Source organism: Pimephales promelas, chromosome 9 (genome assembly GCF_988280905.1).
Source record: "Pimephales promelas chromosome 9, fPimPro1.hap1.1, whole genome shotgun sequence".
NCBI classification, from domain to species: domain Eukaryota; kingdom Metazoa; phylum Chordata; class Actinopteri; order Cypriniformes; family Leuciscidae; genus Pimephales; species Pimephales promelas.
In genome coordinates, this window is record NC_142777.1 from 27,327,208 (window position 1) to 27,346,538 (window position 19,331).

The window sequence follows — 19,331 nt, forward strand, 5'->3', positions numbered from 1 at the left end:
AGACTCTCATCAGTGTGGTACAGCATGCGGAATGTGATTGCTAACTTCATAAGTCTTTTTTACTTACTATAAAATTAATGCAATGGCTGGGAGTTATGAAAACAAATCCTTGTTTTATCCCCGGAAAAAAAAAAAAAGTAAAAATATATAACATTTTGAATTTCAACTGAAAACATTTTCCAGAATTTGGGTAAATGGGAAAAATAACTGGACAATTAAAATATATTTAGACTGAAAATATCAAATAAATATGCCATTGCCTATTTTAGCAAATATTTTGAAAAATATTTAAAGCTGCAGTCTGGCATTTTTCCTCTTTCTCGCCATCTCTGTTCGAAATCTACAGTTGCAGTCATTTACAGAATTATCAACTTTACGCAAGTTTACTTCAACACCCTCGACAAGGCACAGCGTGGATGAACACAATGTTTGAGGAGAGTGTGCGGCTGTCAGTCACCGCGCCGATGTGGATAATGGAATTTAGAATCACAGATCATTCTTTTTGTATGACCAACATAATAATTTTTACCAGAAAATGTCATCTGAACTAGTAAGAAACATCCACCTTTGTTCTGGTTCTGACATTGCAGTAAATCCCATTGATTAAATCTAATAATTATCATATCACGCAAAACTGTGCAAATGTAGGGAATCTCGGGATTAGCTCTATTACAAGGAATATAATTTTAATAATTAATCTTGAAACATGATCAGGAATCAACTACAAATTATAAAATTACACGTAAGGGAATAAGATGCCAGTGTTCTTTCTGTACTTTCAATAATCAATGTAACGGCAGAGCCATCGTCGACGACTGATGACGCATCGGGTTCATGAATGGTTGTTCCATTTCGTAGGGGAATATTTCAACCCCTTGGCCCTTGTAACTTTGTTTTAAGGGCCAAGGGGTACAATCGAAAACAAGGGGTAGGGCCAAGGAGTGAATTGGGATTGAGCCTAAGACTAAGAGGAAAAGACAAACTGGAGACGTTCAACACAGGAAGAAGGAGAAGAAGAGAAGTCGAAACTGCACCTTTGGAGGGAGTTTTTACAATTGTCTCTTCGCAGGGCATTTGAATGTATGCATTTCATTGGGTGTTTACAAAAAGAATCAACAAGATTCTTATAGCTAATACTAATGCATCATATAGTTGGCAAAATGTAATGTAAATGAATTAATGGGGGAAAAAGATAGGAGTTTATAGATACTAAACATACTATGCATATGATTTTTGGGTTAACCATAGTATGCAAGTCATGTATCAAACCCAAACTAGTTCAGAGGGGATATTAAGGTTTTTGATGAAAACATACCAGATCGCATTTTTAAACTATTAACTTAACATTATTAACTTAACTAAAAACATTATTACAAGATTACCGTTTTGATAGAAGGCAAGCAGATCGTTTTGAACACTGGCTGGTTATGTATTATTTTCCCAAATATGCATTTTGGCTTATTTTTAACCCAAAAAAAGCTATAAACTGCAGCTTTAAAATATATATTTTTTTTCATATGGGTTTCATATATTCCCACATTTGTCTAATTGTCTTATATTGACTATAGAACGGTTTAAAATAAATCATGTTTAATTCCTTAATGTAATTCAAACCAGTTTATTGATGTTAAAATAAAGATGTACTCTTCTGCGCCGGAGCTGAGAACATGCTGTCCAAACAGTTGAGCAGTGTGAACTTCTCAGGATATAAAATAGTAAGTCTAAAGGCAGGTGAGATAAAACTCATTATTCTATTATGAACTACATAAAACGACCAAATTACCATCCAATCATTTTTAAGTGACATTAAATTATGGGTGTATTGCAGTAAAAGTTAACACTCCTCAAATAAAAAAAATAAAAAAATGTAATGAATAATTCAGTTTCTGGCCTAATCCAGCAATGAGAACACTTTAAAATTAACACATAGCCTCTATACTGTATTTTGTGTTTGTACAAGTACAATTAGAACTCCTATTGATTTGTGATGACATCTTTATTATAAGGCACGTTTGGGAAAAACGTCAATTGGATTTAGGGAAACATTTATAGTAGTTTGTGATTGCACTCTGAGGGTCCTTGAGGATCAAAATGTCAAGGCTATTACTTTCTTTCCATTTTATGTGATATACCACCTTTGCAAACCTACATGATAGACAGACAAAAATTGCTGCTATATCTAGTTTGCTGGAAAGCACTTTCAAATCATAAAGAATACTTGCAAAGACTTGGGAGGAAAAGATTTTGCATTATTGCTGCCTAGATAATTTCTGAGATCTGCTTTTTCTGGTGCTCTGAATGGCATTAATATTTAATCACATTATGAATTGGGAAAAGGAATACAATTACCAAAGTAAATACACCTGTCCCACCATGCAAGAAATTGCAAAAATCCCACAGCGCACAGCTTTCTTCCCTGAAGGTAAGGAGCGGGAGACGATTGCACTAACTTTGAGATTTGCAACACTGTAATCCTTGACTCTATTTATTTGCTTTCCAGCATGTCAGTTCAAAGGGTATCCATTTGTTATCCCTCAAATATGTTTTGACTCACTTTGCTTGCTCTAAGAACTCTAATACAATTAGCAGACCTCGGGGACAGCCTGCACCTGTATTAATCTCTCAGGTCTATGTTTCGTCTTGAGCATTGATAAAGCATACACTCTTAGAAAAAGGATTCATGAACCACAGGGTTCTTTACTCAACTCCAAATAACCTTTTATGCTAAAATAGGTTCTATAATGACAAGAAAGAGCCCTTTTGGCACAACTGTTCTTTATGGGCTATTGTTCATTCATATGTTACATTATTCTGCAACATTTTGAAGTTAGATTATTGTTTATTAAACTGTTGTAGTAACTTAATATCACATTTTAATCATGCTGATTTTTGGAGGAGAATGAGTGAAATGGCACTCTTCGTGTGATATTAATTAACTACATAAAATGATACAAATATATACATTTTCTAACCCCTTTTGGATCGTTCACATGCATTCATAAATACATTTTAGGGTCTTGATGTTTGTCAATAATATGAAATATTTGATCCGGAAAGGACAAAACAAATGATAATGAATGAACCCAAAAGGTTCCATATCAAACTTTTTCCTGGTTACAAAGAACCCTAAAGGGTTGTTATTATTGAACCCTCATAAAGTGTTCTGTATAGAACCTTTTAGGGGTTCCAAATACATACGCACTGATAGAACCTGATAGAGTGTATAATGGAGAAATATAAATTATTGAGCTCCATTAAAATATCAGTGTGCTTTAAAGGCAAATAATTCTATTTAAAATAATTTTTAAAATACTGCCTCAATCTGAATGCCTGTATTGATTGGGTAATGGTTAATCTAGCTTGGTTAATTCTTTCATCTCAAATACAATGATAATATTCAGGCTTGTGTGCTAAAATGGACAAAATAAAACACATTTTATCATTTGCTAACCCTGCTCGTTAGATTCATGGTCACTTAGACGATTTAAATATGTTTCTTTTCCTCTCCTTCATACAGAAGAGAAACACAGCTAAATGTAATCTGTAGTTAATAGGTTCACTTTTGTTGGCCAGGGATGAGCTCTTCATCTTTCTTTCCTTACCCTTCAACTCACGACCAGGTGACAGCAGCCAAGTCCCATCGAAACAGTAGGCTCTCGTAGTCTCTGTTGGCAGTGTGTGTGGGTGTCTTTTGTGAATCTTTGACAGAGGCAGCCTTGGCAATAGAAAAGAGAAGAGGAGGCTTTGTGTTACATGGAGTAGGAGAGCAAAGCTTCATCATAAGCAACTGAAACTCCATTTACAGTACAATCAGACATGGACGTGTTTGTGATTCAAGTTTAAGTAAACAATTATTATTAGTTAGCATAGAAGGATAATAATGTCTGGCATCGACAAGCATATGTTTGCAGATGGCAGTAGCTGATGGATTTCTCCGAAAAAGCATGGATGTGTCTGTGATCCTATTAATCTCAAGATTGCGGTTCAAGAAAGTGCATGAAACAACCGTTTATATAGTGATAACTTGATAATAGCATTAATGTGCATCAAGGTGAAAACCTTGGTGAAAGGAAAGTGTTAGGTTTGCAGTGATGCCTTATTTGTTTGATTGGACATGAGAAATGCAAAGTTAATTACCCTTTTTCTTATTAATCAGTCTGTATATACTGGCTGGTTTCATCTTCTGTACTGGCTGAATTTTTCATTGTTTTCTTTGGCCTTCCAATGTCATTCAGTGCTCTGAAGTGTTGTTTATGTTTTATTTTTATGGCTCAGAAAGCCTCCCTCTGCTGTCCCGAGTGCTGCTGGGTTGGAATGGCTGTCGATGGGAGCTCCACTTTTCTGTTGAAACAGATTTACAGATTAATTATGCAAAATGAAAATGCCAGTGCAATTTTAAAGATTTAGTCAAGCTGGTTGCAGAGAACCTGGATGACAAACTGTACCAATTTGTACAAATATTAACCTAAAACTTTAGTGTTTGCAAGCACCTCAAATCTCTGCTAACATTTTGAGGTCGACTGCGATTTCTGTATGAGAAGGCCTTGCTGTGCAACTTCAAAATGATTTAGGTTGCCTTTGCTGTTGAGAAGCTATAGGTTATAAATATCATCTTTTATCCATTATCCACAGGCCTCAGTGATACAGATCAATAAATGAATCGCTCTCTTACAGGGATATTGCGTAAACTAAGTCTGTTAGTCAACATTCTGATCATGAGAAAAACGTAATGTTTTTGATACTTGTGCTTACATTAAATAAGTATACTGGTTTAGAATTAATTATTAAATATGATTTCATGTGGGCTTGGAAAGTCCGTTAAAATCAAGGAAAGCAGAGTGCAATCTTTTGCTGAGCTTAACTCTGTTTTTCTCCTCTATGTAAACTTGAAACCCTCTTAGACATTTCCAAATTTGATTGTGTTGGCTACTAAATGATGGCCAAGTCCTATAGCTAAATAACAGGAACTATATAGACTGTAAAATGTGTCGCCTTACTAAATGGGACTAAAGAAGAAAAGTTGAAAAATCCTGACGGCTCACGGCAGCTCACAAGATGAATTTAAGGACATCTGCTTTGACTAACCACAGTAGTTAAATTTGTTCCATCCCATCTGAAAGAGGAACCCTCCCTCTTGAACAGGCTCCCAAATTACCAATGGAATGAAAATTTTGGCTCTTTGGATTTCAGTGAGAGGGACTTCTGGGTGAAAAAAAGGTTTACGGAGAAGATAATCTTTACTCCAGCTACAGTTATGGAGAATAACCCTTACTTCAGCAGTCAACAAGTCCTTTGCAAAGATGTGAGTATTTCATGTGCATTTATATGCTATGATTATTATTATTATTATTATTATTATTATTATTAGGAAATCTCAAAGAAAATAAAGTCCCAAAATCAAACATAATGTTCTATAGGAAAACGTTATTCAGACTGAATTGACTCTTTAATGTATACATATGAACTAAACTAAATTATTCATACTATATAATTTTTTTTTAAACACTTAAAAGGTTTAGTAAAGATAATGTGTGAGATCTCAAATTATTTTTTTTATTTGAGTTAAATTGCTCTTTTTAAAGGTTGTGATATGTGAATGTCGAGTTTGGATGAAATGTTAATTTCTGACTGCAAGGCTTTTTGAGTGTTTCATTTTTTTATTTGTTTTCTTCCTTTTCTCCAGCTGAGTAGCACGCTGTATGGCTAGACATATACTACTGTGCAAATTATTCCACATGACTAATAATTAAGCAATCAAGATAATTTTCTCAACATTGTATATGCAATCATATGTCTGCTTTGCTGAAAATCAAGTGGGTGGAAAAAAAATGTAACCACAAAATTATTAATATACCCTTTCGGACTAGCATAGAGTCCGTGATGATAAATATAGATTTGGGCAATAATTGTACAACAGTGTGCAATTTCTTTTAAGAAGAAAGATCTCCATCGCCATCAATGATGTGAAATAACAGGCAGATTAAAGGGTGATTCTGCTCGGTTTATCCTTTCAGATGAAAATTGTTTTAGTGCAACCATGTCTGTTTTCCTTCTCTTGTCCTCTCTCATCTCTCGGCCTCTTTTCTCGATCCCTCCCTCCCGCTCTGCCTCTCTCTTTCTCCTCTTCGCCCTTCCTCACTCTCTCTCTCTCTCATCAGCAGGGGGCCCTCAGCTCCCTTCTTCAATGTAGACTCACACTCAATCCCGCTACTGCAGAATTGCCTCGCTGATTCTTAACCTTAAACCGGTTTAATACTGTTTTGCTGGCAGCCTTCTGTATATTTTCAGAGCCATTTATATTCCAAGCAGATGGAACGTTGTCCTCCAGTCAAGTTTCCACTGCTTATGCAACCTCTGGATTTCAGCACTATCTCTGAAGAAGAATTTTCCCTTGCATGAAGCAAAAATATGAATAGAGGAATTTTAGGCTTCTCTAATTATTTGTCCTCATGTTTCCTGTCCTGTGTAGTGAGATGGCTTAAGCCTTGATTTTTTTAACAGGGTTCTCATGACAAATTCGATGTGAAACTATCTTATTCAGTCAATTTGTGCACACTTTTCAAGAAAATCTGTTTTTGAAAGCCAGTGAAGGTATGTACTGTATGTATATATATATATAATTAGAGTCTTAAAGACATGGTCTGATTCCTATGTCTCAAACTGTGAGATAAAGTACAATCATAGTAGTCACCACCAAAGGCAGGCTTCTGAGACCCGAATGATTTTTATGATCTTGTCACAATTTTTGTCACAAATAAAATTATTCAGAGCTGCAGGCTGCTCTATAAATCAAATGTGGTCTTGCGAGCCACATTTTGACTGTTTTGCATAAAGTCTGCCACATTTTGTTATTTATTCTGTCACAAAGCGAAAGAAATGATGACGCCGCTTTCCATTCTACATACAAGAAGTAATCAGAGAAAACTGCGTTGACTTTGGTCCAGCCAGATAACTTGGCAAAGTAGAGAATATTTTAGAGACATAACTCTGAAAACAAAGCAGAACATACATTGATAATAAAGCAACTATATTTTTATATCACAATTTGTAAACAACATATGCCGACTCAACACAAAAATGCTAATGAAGTGATCGGGTAACACTTTACTTTGATGATCCCTTTTGAAAGTAACTTTGCAACTACATGTCAACTAAATCTCATTATTAGTAGACTGTCTGCTTAATATTTGCTGACTCTTTAATATGATGCTCCGCCAGCATTCTGCCTATAAGTAACTTTGTAACTACGTCAACTTGTTCAAAATAAAGGGAAAAAAGATTGTGAAAACTATTGCATATTAAAGTTATTAATAATAATAAAAGTGCATTATTCAATAAAACATACAAAATTGAAACCATGCACATTGATAGAGGTCTGGCCTAGTCTATGCTCTGAATATCCACTAAACCTAGAACAGCACATGGTCACCACTGCTATTTCTGTTCTTTAAGCTTCTGTTTCGGCTAGAGACATTTGCTAATTGAAGCTTGTTCCTCCATATTTCATAATTCTGATTGGCCATGTCCTGAGAGATAGTGGAGCACACCACTGTGAATAGTAAGCTTTTAGACTCTCCCTCTTGGAACTCAGCCGGAACAAAAGCCTTTCTTTATTAATTTGCGGCCATAAGCTCCGGGAATTTAATCGAACTGACGAACTTTTAATTTGGGACAATTTTAATAAATGTGACCTTTTGAACATCCTGAAAGAATTCAAATTGCCTATGTGATTATTTCTTTCTCAGCTGAGCACTGTGGTGCAATACATCGAACGTGTGCAACCTTTAAATGGAATGAATAACATCATGTAAATATACAAATGTACAATAATGTGAATGTTTTTATAGGTTGAGCTTGGGAAAGAGAAGGAAAGAAAGGCCAGGTATCACGCTTACCAGTGTGTCGCCATCATTCTGAGTGTTGTATTCCTGATACTGGCCCTCTGTATCTTCAGTCTGAGATATATATGGAGCCCAAACCCTGGGAAGGTAAGAAAAATCCAAATCTATTGTGCAGACCAAGTGATATTACTGAGAATGGTGCATGCACTGTGGATTAATTAGGAAATGATTAGAATAACAATCAAGCAATGGAAATGAAAGACACAGAAACATCTGCACAAGCTGTTTAGTATTCTTGGAACTGACTGAATCCAATCTTGATTTCCTTGGCATAAACAATAGCATCACAGAGTTGGAGAAAATGCTAGAATGATTAGATAAATACATATTAAGTTTTACAGAATAAGACTGCGACAATAATCTGAACTGCAAAACATAGATATTAAATAGTATAATTCCCCAATTCTTGTTGATGCTCAGAAACGGTCAGCATGTAAGTAATTGGCAATACCGAGTGTCAACAGACATGCAAACCGTATGCTTCTCCCAGAGGACGTTACTCGTAGAACAGCCAATTCTTTTAGCGCATTTGCTAAAGCTCCAGTCTAATTTCTGCATCAGATATTTCACGCTTCTGCTTGAGGAGTCATCATTTTGAGCAGCAGAACCAGTGAAGATTCTCACAGGGCATGTAATGGGCTTAATGACACTGGAAGTCTGGGCTGTAGAGCTCAAGAGCGAGTGCTCACACTCTCAAACTGCTGCTGTCGGCTAACTAAAGGCCCGTGTAGTCGCTGATATCCAGCAACGAGCAATATAAAGGTGCTTTAAAACACAATGATAGGCCTAACTGTAAGGGAGTCTCCTCTCAACAGCAGTCAGGGTGAAATATTAGGCAAGTGGTGTGTGTGCGTGTGTGTATGCGTGTACACAGTATGCCTCAGGTGCTGACATCAACAATGAAACCTGAATGCGCAACTATTGCAGCTCCGGGCATCACAATTCTGCAGTTTCGATATGAATATTTCAAACCAACACTGCATATTTCATAAGCCACACCTCCCCTTGTTTAGACTTGATGAAATATAATGTCTCTCGCTTCCCTTATTTTGCTACAGTAGGTAAGACATCATCAATTATTCCCATGCTCTTAAAAGGAACAGCTCCTGACAAACTAATTAGAAGTCAATACATCAATAGAGCAGGAGATTGTCTTTGCCAATCCCACCATGTGGCATCAGGGAGAGGCAAAGCAGTCTCCTGTGTCTAGCTCTGCATAAACTGTCGTAGAAAGGTAATTTGCTCTCCTTATTGTATTTCAATATGACATGGTAAGCACTTGGGAACTTCTTTTAATTACTTACAAACATATGTTGTTACAGAAGCCCAGGGAAGATAAAGAGTTAGCCATCATACTATGTGTTTAAGAGGGGCGTGTGCGACTGCGTGTTGTCCAACTGCGCCATTATGTTTTTCATCTCCTAATTATTGTTCGCTTGGTTCCTGTGGGATTAAATGCCTGTCATATCACCTAATAGAACTGAATTTAAAGCAATTGCCTTTTAAATGACACACATAGTAGCAGTGCTGCACTTTTTTAAAAACATCTGCTGCAGTAAACTGATGTCATCAATTTTTCTGACCTTTCTGAATGCCTGTTGTCTCTTAAGGAACCGTAGTTGACAGGTGCAGCAGCCAAGCTGAATACTTGCAGGCTCCCTTATCAGGCCCGAACCACAGGCGTCTGTCATATTGACCACGGTGTCTGAGAACACCTCGTATAGATCACACGAACAGCGGCGGAGAGGGGCTGTGAAATTGCTTTCGCCGCACACGTCTGTCATGTTCACGAGACGCCCCCCATTATTCAAGCTGAAATTACTTTGCTCACCTTGTTGCTATGTTGTGTTTGCAAGCCAGCCTCGCAAAATGTGCCCCCAACCGCCTCTTAAGGACTTCTGTGTCCTGATGTGTATCTTAATGAACACAGTTGCACCTGCTCTCCAGTAATAGTGGCAGGTGCCGGGCAAAGAACGCTCCCCCCTTTGTTTACTAGCCACGTCCAGCAGCTTTTTTTGGACTGTTGTTGGTTGCAGAACCTGATTTCACCAGGTGTGACATTTTCCTGGATGAACTGTTGATCCTGAAACAACAGGGAACATTCCATTAAACCAATCAGATTTGAGAGACAAGTTTAAGTCAAATGTAGCCTTACAACCTGGGTTAGGTGCTTCTATATTACCTAAATCTGTTATTCACCTATCATTTCCCTCTGATTTTAGGGATAACATATGTAAGGTTATGTTTAGGGGTAGGAAAAAGGGTTAGGACAAAATTTTCACCAGTAATGTTGTTCAAGGATCAACAAAATAGGTTGACCCAGGAACACGTCTAATTTGGCAAAATCAGGATGTGCGTGTTGGTCCACTCACAAGAAAAGACGGATAGACTCCAGGAAGGCATGATGGTGGCACTGTCGGCTTTCTCAAAGCGGCCCTAAAATAGCCCAGATCTTTGTGTGCCCCTTCTCTCTCTACGGAAGATCCCCAGGTCTTCGGATCTTGGGGGAGAATAATTTCAGTAATGAAGCTGACTGGCCAATCCGTGCAGCTGCCTTTGGAAGCACCTCCATATGGGTGGTGCTTTCGGGTATGCAATTTACTTTTATTTTACTCATCAGACTCATTTGTTCATTTATGAGCTTGTATTTTTACTGGGCTCACGCAATATTCTCCGACCTCCACCTGGCTGAAGCAAACTGTTCCCTTGTAAAGGAGATGCAGGAGAACATGACACGTCCACTCGACCCAGTCAGGGACTCTCGGGTGGACTGTGAATGCTTGTAGAAGTGTTTTATATGTTTTCAGGTGCTCCCCAGAATTCCTGTTAATTATTATGAACAGAAAAGTGGGAGCCTGCATAATAAGTCTATTGCTATTTTTTGATATTAAGTTTTTTAAGATATTAAGTCAGGAACAATGACCTCATAGACAAAGACAAGCAAGAATAGACAAAATTCTAATTTATAGACAATAGGATGAATTTGAATTTGAATGTTAGTATTGAAATTCAAAGAAACTGCCATATTAACTAAAATAGCAATGTTTGTAAAAACAAACTTTGAATGTTGGCTTGACAACGAGAGAGAGAGAGAGAGAGAGAGAGAGAGAGAGAGAGAGAGAGAGAGAGAGAGAGAGAGAGAGAGAGATTTTATTTCCCAGAATGCATTTCCTTGACTTTCTCTATAATACAATTCAGTAAATTACTCTTCCTGTTATTTAATTCAAATTCAGCTTTAACTTTCAAGTGGACTAACAATTTAAAGTTGCAGTCCGCAGTTTTTTCCTCTTTGTCGACATCTCTGTTCGAAATCTGTAATTGCAGTCATTCACGGAATTATCAACAATCGACACAGCGCGGATAAACACAATGTTTGAGGAGAGTGTGAGTCACCGTGACGGTGTGGACACTGGTATTCAGAATCACAGATTATTCTTTTTGGAAGTATGACCAGCATAAGAAGTTTCACCGGAAAATTTAATTTGAACTAGTAAGAAACATCCACTTTTGTTTTGGTTCTGACATTGCAGTAAATCACGCTGGTTAAATCTAACAATCACAAAAGTTATCATATCACGCAAAATAGTGCAAATTATACTTTGTTCTCAAATTGTTAATGTTAACAAGGTCAGCATTGCGTGACGATATGTCTCATTGTTTTATTACAACAAGCTTACCACTTTGAATCAGGCTAAGGCAAGCCAGGTTTTGAACACTGGCTGGTTATGTATTTTCTCAAATATGTATTTTGGATAATTTTTAACCCAAAAAAAGCTATGGACTGCAGCTTTAAGTAATTCAACGGTTTTATATTAATTTTACGAAATGTTATCACATGCATTATACAGTACATTTTCTTGTTGTTTTTATTTTATTTTATTATGATTCACATACTCCAAACTGAGAATAAGAATAAGAGAGGGGGGCAGCTCCACAGCAAAGTCATATTAACATCACTAAAATTTAAGAAATATCAAATAGTACTTTAGATAGACAAATAGAGATTCTGGATGTACACATTTACAATGATGTTATTGGTCTTTGCAAACAACACATAAAATATTCTCCTCTTCATTATGTACGTGTGCTACCCATTTCCCTTACCCTCCATTGCCTTTTCCTCTTTCCCATCAAGACCCCGTTCCCCTGAAAATCAGAGAACAGAACAGAGATCAGTTCTCTTTCTCTTCCACAATTTAGTTTCTGATTGAGCTTTCACATCCTGTTTCGATTCTACACAGGGTGCCAAGAACTAGTCCTGCCACACAGCTCTCTAACAAGAGAAAGAAATTTCATCAGATTAACTGAAACCACTCTTAACACCACCCAGATCCAGGGAATGTGCCACATTAATTCAAATGGATTAAGGGTTAAATCTGTCCGCCAGATATGGAGTTAAGTATCACAGTCATTGAGATGTGGCCAACAGTTAAAGTGAATTACCCTTTTTGATATTAGATCGGTTTCTGAATGATTTCAATATAACCAGCTTACAATGGAGTCACTAATCAATGTGATGCCATTGTTTTGTTTTGTAGCTGAAACGTGGCAGTTACCAAAGGCAGTTTCCCAGAATACCTCAGCAGATATGGGGGGTGATCCTGCTTGATTCAGTGATAAATATTGAACACAAAGATGATTGACATCTCCTAGTGGGAGCTAAATGATTTCCAATGAGAGGGGCAATGCTTGCAAAGGATTGGCCTTCATACTGGTTGGGGACCAGAGTGCTGTTTGTCATGTCTTTCAAATCGTCAACATCGAAATTATAGTATAAGAAAATTTGTTAACATGAGATTTTTTCATGACCTGTTGAAAGCATGAAGCATTTACATGACACCCAGAAAAACAAAACTCACATTAATCAAAGGGCATCAAATGGACGTGTGTAAATAAAACATCACATTGCAAGCTTTTCATTTGACATAGCAACAATCTCACCAACAGACACCTTGAAATTGATCAGTGCATAATTTATCTCCTCAACATGTTGTACATGAGGCAATCTGCCACAGTTTTTAAATGAAACAGAAAACAATAAGCGACTGTCTATCACATAACAATGAATTACTTTCATTTTAGGTTAATGTTTAAAGAAATGTGAATATGTTCAGCTTATTTCGAAGAAACAACCACACCAGCGATGTTGACCCATCGGCATAATTTGCAGGTGGGACACCACTTTTTGCCAGGGACGATATTGCCCCTACCACTTTTTAAAATATCTCGCTGCACGAGATATACCTACAACATCTCCATTTGACTAGCAGAGCATTCATTTAGTTCATTTGTTTAATAAGAGTCGATCTGGTGCTGAAATGTGTGCAGCTGTTATCAGTGGCGGGAGACAACAGTGTTCTCTTGTCACTCGTACACTTCACACAGACAAGCGCTTCAATCTATCGCTCAACTCCATTGCAAAGCCTCCATTCGTTCAGATGAAATCACAAAACAAAATAAGAACAAATGTGTCCATGCTTTTGACACAATCACTGATGAACATCTTTGGTCTTAATGGGAAAAAAAAAACTGCTGTATAGTTGCCTTATTGTTATATAATTCAGATAGTAATTTGTGACACTGGATTTGTGTGTAAAATTCACAGTAGATTTTTCGATTTTTTTAAAATACAAAACAGAGATAAATCATTCTACAAAACACAAATAATAACTCATACTGTTGCATGCATGCATGTTTCCATCATAAGCTACATCAAGAAATCTAAATGCACAAAAATCTTGATTAGCACATTACTGGTTCAATTAACAAGTCAATATTTTATCTCACTCCTCACCACTGAGCTTCCGGTGAAGGGAAAATTAGATTTACAGAACAGCAAAGATGAGGTGCATTGAATAGCACCAATGACCTTGCAGATATGTTCCACAAGCTTTTGGATTGTGAAATGATTTTCATCAGCAACATCAAGCTCATTCATCTACTAATGACGCAGCCAACGTTTGTAAGAAGAGTAAAGAGTAAACATGGGGTGTTCATAGTGCATTCGCTCATGCACTACCTAGGTCTATAATTTTGCTCTCTTCTTATAGAGGCATTGGTGGTAGACAGCGAAATCAAGTCAATTTAGCTCCTTAAAGAAAGTAATTAAAAACAAAACAAAAAAACAGTGTTGCTATTTGCTGTAAACACAGATGTATTTCGCAAGTCAAGGTTAATTCTGAATACATCTCTCCAGAAAGCCTGGCTGAGAGTATTAGCTTATTTTCAATAAGCTTTGAACTTGCTTCTTCAATTTGAACAAACTCCTCATCATTTCATAACTGGGCTTGTCTTTTACAGATTTAAATGAGGCAAAATAATGAAACATTAAAAGCATCTGATTGCATTGGGAATCTGAAAAATAGCTGCATGCATGTACATTAGCTACATGTGCTATATGTGATAAAGTGAAATTCTGAGAGCTTCCTTATCCACTTGAAATCCTCAGTAATTGGAAGACTTTGTGAGCCTACTTGCTCTGTATTATACCCCAAAAAAAGCTGCTAAACTGAGGTGTGAGCCAATAGCGAGAAAAAAAGGCAAGAAACACTTAATTATCAAGATCGGGGAGATGTGTTCTTAGTACTCATTTGTGATATATATATAGGGGGTATATGGGGGGGGGGGGGTGCATCCAGTCTGCAGTTACCTCCATTCATTTTTAAGACAGCAGTTCGATGAAACCAGTTCAAAGTTAGTGAAAGTGTTAGACCTCTCTATTTACGATGTGTGGGCTCTGAAACATCGACAGAGCTTTTTAAAGCAAAACACACATTGGAATGAAACCCAAGTCTCTGATATAATCAACCTGATTTTCTTTACATTATCGCTGTTTGAATGAATTCGCTTACCCTGTATTCATTGGACTGAACACTTTCCCGGAGTGTAGTAGCTCAAAATGATCTGATCGCAAACAAAGAGGTGAAATTGGGTTAAAGGGTTTAACGTTTTAGAATAGAAATTTTAGCCTACCAGCTACAGGTGATTGTGCCATTGTAGATGCTATCCACTTCTACAATCATTTATTCAAACTTTATTTAAATCAATTGATCACAACCAATATAGTTTCTAAACCACATGTGTTTCACTAATCTTAGTACAAATAGGCTACAGTTAAACTATAGTTACTATGCAAGAAATAAGGAAAACCATTAAAGTTCCAATTGGCTATTTACATTAGGAGCTTAATAACTTTTATCAATAACTTGACATTCTATCGCAAATTTTAGATTTTTATCCTGTCCACTACTGAACTGATCCTTCACATCACTTTTGGTGAATTTACATTTGCAGCTTTAGTGGGAAATCTGGGCAAGCATTCGTTTCCATCCTTTTTATGTATATCTATGTCTTGAGCTAAACTTAAGAGACCAAAATAAACTGCCGCCCCTCCGCTCACCCAAGGCAAAAGCACAGAGACCAGAATGTTGTTACTATGCAAGAGATACATGATGACTCCCTATCACTGGGGCTTTGCAGCAGCAGTAATGCCTAAAAAACACTTTGAGAGCAGAGTGATTCTAAAGCTCTCTGGTCTCAACACTTGCCTCAGGTCTCTCTGCTTGCCGCATTGCAAGATGGAGTATCAGATAAGAAAAATTCTGTCTTAAAAACAGACAAGAGCTCCTATGAGATCTGCTTTGAATTAAGCGTGGCTTACAAAATAAATGCTTTTAGGAAGGAAATGATGTTGTCCAAACACCATTTTCTACCTCTAAAAATTCCAGATTCTTCAGTTAGATTTTCAGTCAAGCTGTTGCAGAGTTATTTTGCTCTCACTATCTACCTATCTACCTATTAGTGAATGAAAATGTTTATACTCTTAAAAACAACAACAACAAAACTCTAGTTTCTGGACCATAGTCAATGGTTTTAAATGAAAACAGCTCCTTTATAGTTATCCTCCAATGAAAGCAAATGGGTAGCAATTTGAAAATTTGATATGCAAAATGGCAAGGCAATATGTAAAATGGCAGTATATTTCTGTGTTTAAGTGTACTTTTTTCATAACAAATGTGCAATGTTTGAAGCAAAATGCTAATTAAAATTCAATAATATAATTTACATTTGCTATTTCCTAAACTTGTTTTAAAATATGCTTTAAACATATTTAACATAGCAAAATTTGTATTAAAATTTATTACAGAAAGGATTAGATATGTTTAAGCAAAAAAATAACAAAATCTTCATTTAAGTTGTATTTTTCTTAATTGCATTTACATTCACATTTTCACATACATTTTCATGTCCCCCAAAATTCATTGTGAAATTGAAAATGCAATCTGAGCCAATCATGTCCCTGCCCCACTCAATCATTACATTAAGGCAGGACCAGGTCTTGGAAACATAAATGGGTTTAAACAGAGTTATATTTTCTATTAATAATAATAGACATTATTATTATTTATTAGGTCTATTATTAGTTTTTGGCAATTAACAACAATATACATTTACAGGCAAATGAAGTGAAGCAAGAACAGTTCCTGAAGATTATTCACGTCCATGATAGAACCATGTATTATTCGAAACTGGTGCTCGTACATCTTATAATTTTTGTTTTTGCTTCAACATGTTAAACATATCCAATCATTTCTGTATATATTTTAATTTTGCAACTTGTAAAACATTCAAATATGTGTTTAAATTTTATGTTAAAGCTTTTGCAGAAAAAAAAAAGAAAATGTAAAATATATTATTGAATTTGAATTAGCATTTTGCTCTTTGCACATCTGGTATGGAAAATGTCAATTTAAATACGGAAATGCATTGCCATTTTGCATATAACATTTTAAATGGTAAATTGCTACTCTTAAGCTTCCATACTCCTCAGCCAAGCTACATTTCTTTTCTCATTAGCGGCTAATGATGTTAATAAAATTATCCCGTGCATCTGAAAGCTTGAAAACACTCTCACTGCTCTCACACGCAGTCTGAATGCCACTTAGCCACAGGAGTATTGAATGTCTTCAGTCAATTTAGTCATTTTTAGTGAGTCTGAGAAACAATCAGGGTCATCATGTCCTCTCCCACTGTAAGAGAGGTTACTTCCTTCGCAGCTACATGGCTCTGGACCCAGTGCTTGTTGAATGGGCATTTAGCTCCATATTTGCCTCGCGAAATCTGATATATATTCACAACGATGTACCAGACTGTGCCAGCATTTTGAGCAGTGTTTGATGAATATTTCATGCGGTACCCTGTACCCTATTATGACGGAAGATTGGCCTGCATTCTAATTCTGCATTCTAACACTGCGAGGCCATTCAGAGGAACAATCAATTACAGGAATCATCCTCAAACCTCGCAAGAAAAGAGAGAAAGAGGAGGAGGGAAAAAAAATTGAGACTTCCCTGTATTCTAGGCATAGGTCTTTTGTAACCTCTTGGAGGTTTTATTTATAAATTCGACATCAGTTGTTTCCACCCTTCAGCACAGAGATATCAATCATGGTTGTGAGCAGAAGCTTGGGAGTGTTGCATCACCCAATGTCCTGACAATGTTCTTTTGTCCTGTTGAAAGGGCTTTAGTTTATTTCCTAGGGGACAAATGTTGGATGCTTCATAGCAACAAATCAAAAATCCAAAGTATAACAATGTACCAAAACACATAAAATATGCCTGTTGATCTTTTTTAGTCTAAATATAACAAAAAAATTAAAGTTCCATGACTCTGACATCACTTTTTAAGTCAGAGTTAACCCAACCAGAAGGGTGTTAAACAGCAATTGCTTAATTTGATTTTTAACGGATCATAAAAGCAAACAATGATTCAAAGTGCAACGTCCCTGCCTTACAATTGTGTGCTGACTAGGGAGAAAACGCAATTGCTCCCAATGCTCCACAGCCTCCCTCCCTCCTGAATATAGCTCTATTACCCGCACAGTAGCTCAGATCAAAGTGATTTATCGCTAGTGAGAGCTCAAGTTGTTTAAAATGGCTAGTGCGATTAGTCATGTATGTGCTGGCTCTGAAGAAAGGGATCGGGGTGCCCCAGCAAATTAAAAGCAGCTGCAGATACGAGTCAACCACGGCAAGGTGGTCATACGTGGCAAACGATAGTGACTCCAAGGGGATCCGAGTGGAGAAAATGGGTCATTGCACTCCCTTCGTGGTGAGGCCCTTGCCTGTGAAGGAATTCTCAGTGAACCTCTGGAGTAAAAGTATAGAGGAATGAGCTTGCAGCTCTCAAACAATTGAGCTGCTGAAATTCCTTCTCTATAATTGCTTGCAATTATGCATTTAAAATTCCACTGAGAGTTCAGTTCTAGCTATAAAGAGGCATTTTAAGTCAATTGAGCAATTTACAGTGTCTAAGATGTGATGTATACCGTGTGAGTTATTACATTTGTATTGTCTGCATCAGAGTGTACACAGCGTTAAGAAATATGTTCTGCATTATTGCATCACTCGCGTCCACTAATGTGATTTGTACTGCGATGAGTGCCAGCCCACTCTCTATTGTTTATTATTTGTGGTGTACAATAAACGTAGCTAGTTATAGACAAGCAGTGATTCATTTCCCTTCTGTTCTGCATCCAAAATGTCCGTAAGGGAGCTCACTTCTATTTTTAATAGTTCGCCGTGGCTTCGGGTGAATCAAAAGTTGATTTTAACTCTACTGTTGACCGAGTTATAATAAGAACTGAACGAGGAACAAAAACAAGATGCTCTTGGCCTCCGTTTCTTATGTAAATGGCTGTAATTAAACATACCATAATAACAACCCTGTGTATTTTTACGGCATGTTTTTTAAAGTCTGAGGTTGCCATTATTTTTAGATGTGCTTTTGATGCTTGGCCTTTCATTTGAACAAACAAGACCTTTGTGGGTTAGCAGTGCTGCTAGGAAACAAAGATATTGAGACCAATTTAGCCAGATGTAGACCGACCTATGGAGGTATTTCTTAAGATGATAAACTATAACCTGACAAAAAAAAAAAAAAAGTGAAAGGTGCTCCTTGAGGAATAAATGTCACCTATTTGCTAGTGACCATCATTTTATTCCATTTTCAAAATAGGCGGCTGTCGAGAAAGCAACTGCTTGTCTTCATCGGACATCTCCAGATGCTATGCTAAATGCATCTGGCAGCCCTGAAAGCATTGCCTTCGCATTTATCTTAACTGTACACTCTAAAAAACGATTCGTTGGCTGAACAACCATTACTTATAAAAGTAATTGGATCAAACATAAAAAATTAAGTATTCATAACTTTTCAACGTTTACTTAAAATATATAGTGTGTGTAACACAAAAATATAAGTTACTAGGTGCACTTAAATGTATGTATAAATAAAATGAAAAATACATAAGGCATGTCAACTTGCGTCAAAATTAAGTAAATCTAGCATATCATTTTAAGTAACTATATTAGCCACGTGATATGCAATTTCCCGTGATGCCTATCCAGACAAAAATTTTAAGCCATTTTATTT

The 19,331-nt window shown here is 36.7% G+C and overlaps 1 protein-coding gene across 1 annotated transcript in view; it reads left to right on the plus strand.

Annotated features, from left to right (window-relative positions):
• Positions 1-5,182: 5,182 nt before the first annotated feature.
• tnmd (tenomodulin) overlaps positions 5,183-19,331 on the plus strand; it is a 38,268-nt gene continuing 24,119 nt past the window's right edge. Inside the window, exons 1-2 of the mRNA XM_039655191.2 lie at positions 5,183-5,302; positions 7,848-7,988. Of these exons, the coding sequence (XP_039511125.1) occupies positions 5,255-5,302; positions 7,848-7,988 (189 nt within the window). The 5' untranslated portion in view covers positions 5,183-5,254. The remainder of the gene's footprint in view (positions 5,303-7,847; positions 7,989-19,331) is intronic.